This window comes from Temnothorax curvispinosus, unplaced genomic scaffold (genome assembly GCF_003070985.1).
Source record: "Temnothorax curvispinosus isolate PA1 unplaced genomic scaffold, ASM307098v1 QBEX01004907.1, whole genome shotgun sequence".
Taxonomy (NCBI): domain Eukaryota; kingdom Metazoa; phylum Arthropoda; class Insecta; order Hymenoptera; family Formicidae; genus Temnothorax; species Temnothorax curvispinosus.
Window position 1 is genome coordinate 1 of NW_020214687.1, and position 7,038 is coordinate 7,038.

Here is a 7,038-nt window from a genome sequence, read left to right on the forward strand (position 1 = left end):
ATATATATATATATATATATATATATATATATATATATATATATATAAAATATATATATATATATATTACAATTATATTATATTATTTAAATTTATTTTAAATAGCACCCTGACAGAAATATTTTACTGAAATTCTCCCTCCATTGACCTCATTTCACTATTATTCCATAAGTTTCATGATACCCAACATAAAAGAAATTTTGTTATTGTTTTTTAATAGTATATAATTTAACTTTTCTTATATTTCATAGTATTACATTACATTTCATAAAGAAAGTTATTTATTTTGAAATATATTTAATAATTTTTCAATATTTCTTATTTCACTTTTCATCGATTTCATAGTACTTTCAGCAAAATATTTCCATTAGAGCCACCCGCTGAAAATATTATGAAATCGATGAAAAGTGAAATAAAAGTTATTGAAAAATTACTGGATATATTTCGAAATAAATAATAATTTTTCTTATAAAATGTAATGTAATACTGTGAAATATAAGGAAAAAGTTAAATTATACTATTAAAATGTAATAAAATTTCTTTTGTTAGGTATCATAAAATTTACTAAATTTAACTGAAAAAACTGAATTTTTGATGACTGAAATATTGATAGAATAACAATGAAATGGGATCAATTGAGAGAAAATTTCAGTAAAATTTTATTCATATTTTCAGTAAAATATTTCCATCAGGGCATTTTATAAAAAATGCATTTATCATAAAGTAAGATAAGATATGTTAGATAAGATATATCTTTCAACTTCTCTTTTAACATTTCATCTAATCGTTTTGATGAAAAGAAAGATACGTAAGTACAGATACATTTCAAATTTCCATTCGAAACAGATAATATATTTACCTCAAAATGTTTCTGTACCGCTTGCAGTTGCGAGCTGCAACGTAATTTTTCCATGCAAAAAATATAAATAATATTCATTACATTTTGTATCTCGAGTTCACGACGTTGGACATGCAACTCTTCCATTTTCTTCTTCTCAATTTCTCTGATTCTTACATCCTGTTTGAGATACTGTTTCCTTCGTAGATAAAAACCAATTTCATATATTTTACATATATTAGGATATTTTGCCGCGCGTCGAGAACCTTTTGTTATATTTCTACAGTATCTAGATACCTCATGATCTTATTAAAATCAGCAATCATCTTTTCTCTTTGCGCGCGATGAATTTGCTCAAACTCATTGTAGAGAGACGTAACGATCAAGTTTATTTGAGGCCGTATTTTTCTTAACACGTCGTGCGTTGTATCTATTCGCGCTTTTACGATGGCCTTTTGCAGTTCCTTGTTGCGTTTCTCATCTGTATCCCTCAACTCAACCTGTTGCACAAATATATTATAAAATAATTAATTGTCCCTTGCTGTGTTCAATTATGTGTATGCTGTTTTATGTCTACCTGCAACTTTTCCTCCAACTCTTGCTGTGCAAACCTGAAATACTCTTCGTATCTCGCATGAATTTCATCTGCGTTGCGTCTAACAGCAAATCTCTTTTCAGCCTCGAGCATATGACGTTCTTCCGCAAACTCATCCCTCAGCTTCCTCTGTGTCGCCGCTTCAATCTCCGCCTGAAATTTCTTCAGCTCACCTTCGCCCAACGCTGAACCAAGAATTTAAACATAATAAAACATCAACAAGCATATGTACAAAACATGCCTAATCCATCCGATTTCGACTTATTTAGATTTATTGAGGTATTACCTAGAATGTCGCTGTGCAAGTGTGACTTAAGAACTTCATGTTCTTTTGTCCACATTCCCATCGCGTCCGCCTTTAATTGACCGTCCTGCGTGGCGCAACATGATTGCTGTGAAAGTTTGGTAAGGGGTAACGAGTCCAACAGCTTCACCGCGTCCTGGTGACTGTAGTCGAGGAGAACTTGTGCCAACGAAGCGCCAAGACGCCGCTGGATCTCCGATCTCGTCGGACTCCCGTCTCGCGCGGCGCATTCCAACTTGCGAAATTTACGGGAGATACAAACTGCGTGAACACATTTGCAGAAATGAGGTCTTTGTCATCTCTATCGAACGATATCTTCCGTTAGCATCAGATTACGATAAACTCGTCGTGTATATCTTAGCGTAGCGTCGCTTACACATTGCGTTGTCAAGAAAGACTGCACATAATTGCTTTTTATTGCTTATTTATTCGATGGGAAATTTAACCCTCTGATCCTCGTGCAGCGTTGTGCGTCATTCCTAAACATGAAGAAACAAGTGAATAGATATAAGTTATGTACATACCCTGGTAAAAAAAATTTTCATATTTTCTCAAAAATTTTCAAAAAATTTCTCATGTTTTAAATTTATAAAAATTTCTGAAAAAAATATGTTAAATTTCTCAGATATATAATTGGATTTTTCAGAAATAATTGGATAAAAATTTTCGGAATATTTCAATATCTGTACGTATGAAAATTTCTGATGGTAATGCAATACGTCTACATGTCTCGTTTTGCGCGTTTCAACGTTAATTATTTACAGACGTTACTGGCGAAATGCTAGCAGCTTGTTATCAAATTAGAGTGGAGTATTGTGACAGAATATCGGTGTTCACGTCAATTATAATCCATAATCATCCGAAACCATTCACGATGCACTTGGATCGCGAATGAAATTTTCGCGCTCGCGATGGTTGGTCGCGCATGCGCAATGGCGGCGAGACTGCAGCGTCTGCAACGACTGTCGGATCCCACGTGTCTGATGTGCGTGTATTATGTCCGTTAGGCCGCGAGCCGTGTACTCCTGGGTGCCTTAGGATGTTTTGACAGCAAGATTTTGTTCGAAAGATGATATTTGTAAAGTGTGCTACGATGGAGCAGCTGATACGAAGAGGCGCCTTATTGGCGGTGGCATTAACACGCAGGTACATTTTATATATATAGCTTAAAGTTGTTTATTATTAGACATTTATAAACTTTACAGAGTATTTCTATATTTCGATCGTATCTCTCTCTTATCTCCTTTCTGCGAATTACCTTTCCAATGGATTGCATAATGCAACAACAAGCTGTATTGCGAATACCCTACTATGATTCCTAATTTATCTACCTCATCATTTGTCGCCAGGTCAACGGCACTTGGTACGTGTTACGTCCAACCATGCAGAGGCAAGAAAAGCGATACAAACGACAGCAATACAAACGTACCGGAATCTCTGTTCCATCCTGTGCCCATCAAACCGAATCCAGATGACATAAACGTTGGCGCTGAATTGACTGGGTCTTCGTTGAAGAAGACGGATCTCTTAAAGATATTGAATGCCTTCTCGCAGAAGACGGAAATCAAGGAATTAGCTCAGCAATACGGATTGGATCGTGAGTATCAATAATCAAATATACACGCACTGATCATGGTTTCTGACTACGGCATTGATTTCAGACTATCTCCAAGGGCAGGCTTTCACAAACTTTAAACAGTACTGTTTAGGAACGGAACCATTACCCGTAGATCTTTATGTAGTCCTGAGCGATATCCTGCAGGGTGCTGGAAATGTCGCCGATATTTTTCCGTACTTCATAAGTCATGCCAAGCAAATATTTCCGCATATTGATTGTTTGGACGATCTCAAAAAGATTAGCGATCTACGAAATCCTGCTTCCTGGTAAGAAAACGTAGATTTATATAATATTAAAGTTATCGAAATTTACTACCTTATTATGCAATCACTATTTTATTTTAGTTTAATATATATGTGTATATTTTAATATATCAAGAAGAACATAAAATTTTCACAAAGTGATAAAACTTGACTATTGCTCTTTAGGTATCCTTTAGCAAGATCAAAAAGTAGAAAAATAATTTTTCACGCTGGACCAACAAACAGTGGGAAGACTTACCATGCTCTAGAAAGACTTATTACCGCAAAAAGTGGGGTGTATTGTGCACCGCTAAAGTTACTTGTTGCGGAAGTATTTCATAAATGCAACGAAAGGGTTGGTATTATATATTTACTTCAGTTATATTTGCCAAAGATAAGATAAAGGCAATAACATATGTAACATTTAATTTAGGGAACACCATGTGATTTGTTAACTGGAGAAGAACGAAAGTATGTCAAGGGTCACAATAACGCAGCGGATCATCTATCTTGTTCCGTAGAAATGGTGAATCTACAAAACAATTGTAAGTGTTATTATTCTGGCATCTTCAACACATAAAAAAGTTGCCAATACGATCATAATTTATTGCAGATGAAGTAGCTGTAATTGACGAAATTCAATTAATGCGTGATCTTAATAGAGGCTGGGCGTGGACGAGAGCCCTTCTGGGAATTCCCGCGGATGAGATACATTTATGCGGCGAAGCTGCTGCTATAGAATTAGTAGGCTTTTTATCATTATATTGTATATTTATCATTATATTTATCATTATATTGTATATTTAAAAATTATGTACCATTAATTGATGTCTATTAACCAAAAGTTGTATGTATATACAGGTAAAAGCCATATGTGTTTCAACGGGCGAAAACGTGGAAGTTCGTAGATATAAGCGATTGACGGACCTGGAGATAGAAAATCAAGCTGTCGAAACGTTGAATAACGTTATGCCGGGAGATTGCATAGTTTGCTTTAACAAAAACGATATATATACTGTGTCACGTTCTCTCGAGAGCAGAGGAAAAGAAGTGGCTGTAATATATGGCAGTTTACCACCAGGTACCAAGCTGGCGCAAGCTGCAAAATTTAATGATCCTAACAATTCTTGTAAAATCTTGGTAGCGACCAATGCCATTGGAATGGGTTTGAATTTGTAAGTTTTATGCATGTTTATGTGTTAAATCTGAAACTGTACGTTTATATTCTGAAGTTTTAAGTGATGAAATGTGTATCATTGAAAACGATTGACGAGTCCACGCATTGTTATAGGCATATCCGGAGAATTATATTTTATTCGTTGATTCAGCCAACGTCCAACGAAAAAGGTGAAAAGGAAATGGACGTTATATCTGTGTCAGCGGCTCTGCAAATAGCGGGTCGTGCTGGACGTTACGGCACAGTTTGGGAAACAGTAGGCATAATCCAATTTATCTCTATTAACGCTACAAAAAAGACGATGCAGAGAAAAGTGTAAAATATTAAAATACACTTTTGCTTCGCAGGGCTACGTAACGACGTTTAAACGGGAGGATCTCCCGACTTTGAAAAATTTATTGAGTCAAACGCCAGAGACAATAACACAAGCTGGTCTCCATCCAACGGCGGATCAAATTGAGCTGTATGCTTATCATTTGCCAAACTCGTCATTGTCGAATCTTATGGTGAGTACCGCGTGAAAACAGGAATGAAATTAATTGTAATCGTAAATGATGCCACTCATAACGCCTCATCCATTTTTTTAAGGATATTTTTGTGTCGTTGTGCACAGTCGACGATTCTCTTTACTTCATGTGCAATATAGACGACTTTAAGTTCCTAGCCGACATGATACAGCACGTTTTACTGCCACTCCGTGCGAGATACGTATTCTGTTGCGCGCCGATTAATCGGAAATCGCCATATGTGTGCACCATGTTCTTGAAGGCAAGTATTATATTACTACTGACTCTTAAAATTGATTAAAGTATTATTACGAAGAAAGAGCTCCCGGGGTTAATATAAAATCTGCTGTATTTTTAGAATATAATTTTTATTTTTACGCTTTCTTGTGATGTACATAATTGTGCATTTTTTTCAGTTTGCACGTCAATACAGTAAAAACGATGCGATAACATTCAACTGGTTATGCCAACATATCGGATGGCCCTTTCAAATGCCGAGAACTATCATCGATCTCGTCCATCTGGAAGGCGTCTTTGATGTATTGGATCTTTACCTCTGGTTAAGGTATAATGAGATTGTAACTTAATTATGTGTCTTTTTTTTCGCGTTCTTATATTCATTTTATTATCTTGTATTCTGTAGTTACCGTTTTATGGACCTGTTCCCGGATGCTGAAATGGTCCGTGACATACAGAAGGAACTTGATGCACTCATCGAGGCGGGAATAGTTAGATTAACGACTTTGTTGTTGAATTCAGATGCAGGTAAATGTGATTTTTTTGAAACGAAATATTTACAATATAATTTGTGATCTTCCGCTACTTTAATTTCTGTTAGTTTAATAGAAATATACGTATATTACGTATGTGTGTGCGTGTGTAAATTTTATCTTATATATTTTATTAAGATCGATTTTTATAATACTAGTTGAGAAGTGTTTAACATACAAGTCTTTTTCTATTATTTAGGTGGAGAGCCCGATAGTTTTGAGTTGCAGACACAAAAACAAAACTTTTACAGAGGTAAATTGCTGTTTATAAAAAATAATTATACATTCGTGATGCCTGAGTGCTAAATTATATGGATCATTTTTTAGATTTTAAAGGACCTGGCAAACGTACTGTAGGTAAAGGCAAATTGACTGAAAGATTAATAGCGGAGGGACTCTTAACACCACAGATGTTACGTGAACTGCAATCTGAATGGATTAGGTCAACGAAAAAGAAAAAATAATATGACTGTATAGCGATAAAATGTTAAAATTTATTAAAAGAATTTCTTTTATTGCGAACTGAATTAAGAAAGGCATAATTAAGTTTACGCGATATGAATAATGACATAATACCTTTAAGAGAGTATTGACATTGCAAATAATACCAATGTTACATACAATTTAATGTATAAAAGAATCATGTCATTGTAAGTATTATGTTAATATTCTACGTATCGCTTTTATGTAGTTTCGTCCATATATATATATATATATATATATATTAAACATTTTCCTACAAAAATATAATCTCCATTTTTTACCTATATATAAGCTTTATGCTCTGTAGATTTTATTTTCGTAACTGAAAAAAAGATCTGAGCTTTCTGGTTGCACATTTAATATTATGATATTGTTTTCACTCGTGAATAATTATAATAATTTGACATGTATTGACTATAACCCAGATAACATGCATGTTGCATAAGACGTCGTAAAGATATCTTATGCAACATGCATGTTATCTGGGAATCTTCATATTAAATGA

General features: G+C 34.5%; 2 protein-coding genes across 2 annotated transcripts; one reads left to right on the forward strand and one right to left on the reverse strand.

The window, feature by feature from the left end:
* Positions 1–650: 650 nt before the first annotated feature.
* Positions 651–2,219, reverse strand: LOC112454209. Its single transcript, XM_025015463.1, has 5 exons — positions 2,114–2,219; positions 1,720–1,998; positions 1,416–1,618; positions 1,136–1,338; positions 651–1,037 (listed from the first exon to the last, which is right to left on the reverse strand). The coding sequence occupies exons 1-5, from the start codon at positions 2,115–2,117 to the stop codon at positions 689–691; spliced, it is 1,038 nt and encodes a 345-aa protein (XP_024871231.1). The 5' UTR covers positions 2,118–2,219; the 3' UTR covers positions 651–688.
* Positions 2,220–2,627: 408 nt separating this feature from the next.
* On the forward strand, positions 2,628–6,743 carry LOC112454208 (ATP-dependent RNA helicase SUV3 homolog, mitochondrial-like). The gene is made up of 14 exons (XM_025015462.1): positions 2,628–2,883; positions 3,087–3,334; positions 3,399–3,621; positions 3,784–3,952; positions 4,031–4,142; positions 4,211–4,341; positions 4,459–4,772; positions 4,889–5,030; positions 5,122–5,280; positions 5,363–5,542; positions 5,697–5,845; positions 5,924–6,045; positions 6,250–6,303; positions 6,378–6,743. The coding sequence occupies exons 1-14, from the start codon at positions 2,807–2,809 to the stop codon at positions 6,512–6,514; spliced, it is 2,217 nt and encodes a 738-aa protein (XP_024871230.1). The 5' UTR covers positions 2,628–2,806; the 3' UTR covers positions 6,515–6,743.
* The last annotated feature ends 295 nt before the right edge of the window (positions 6,744–7,038 follow it).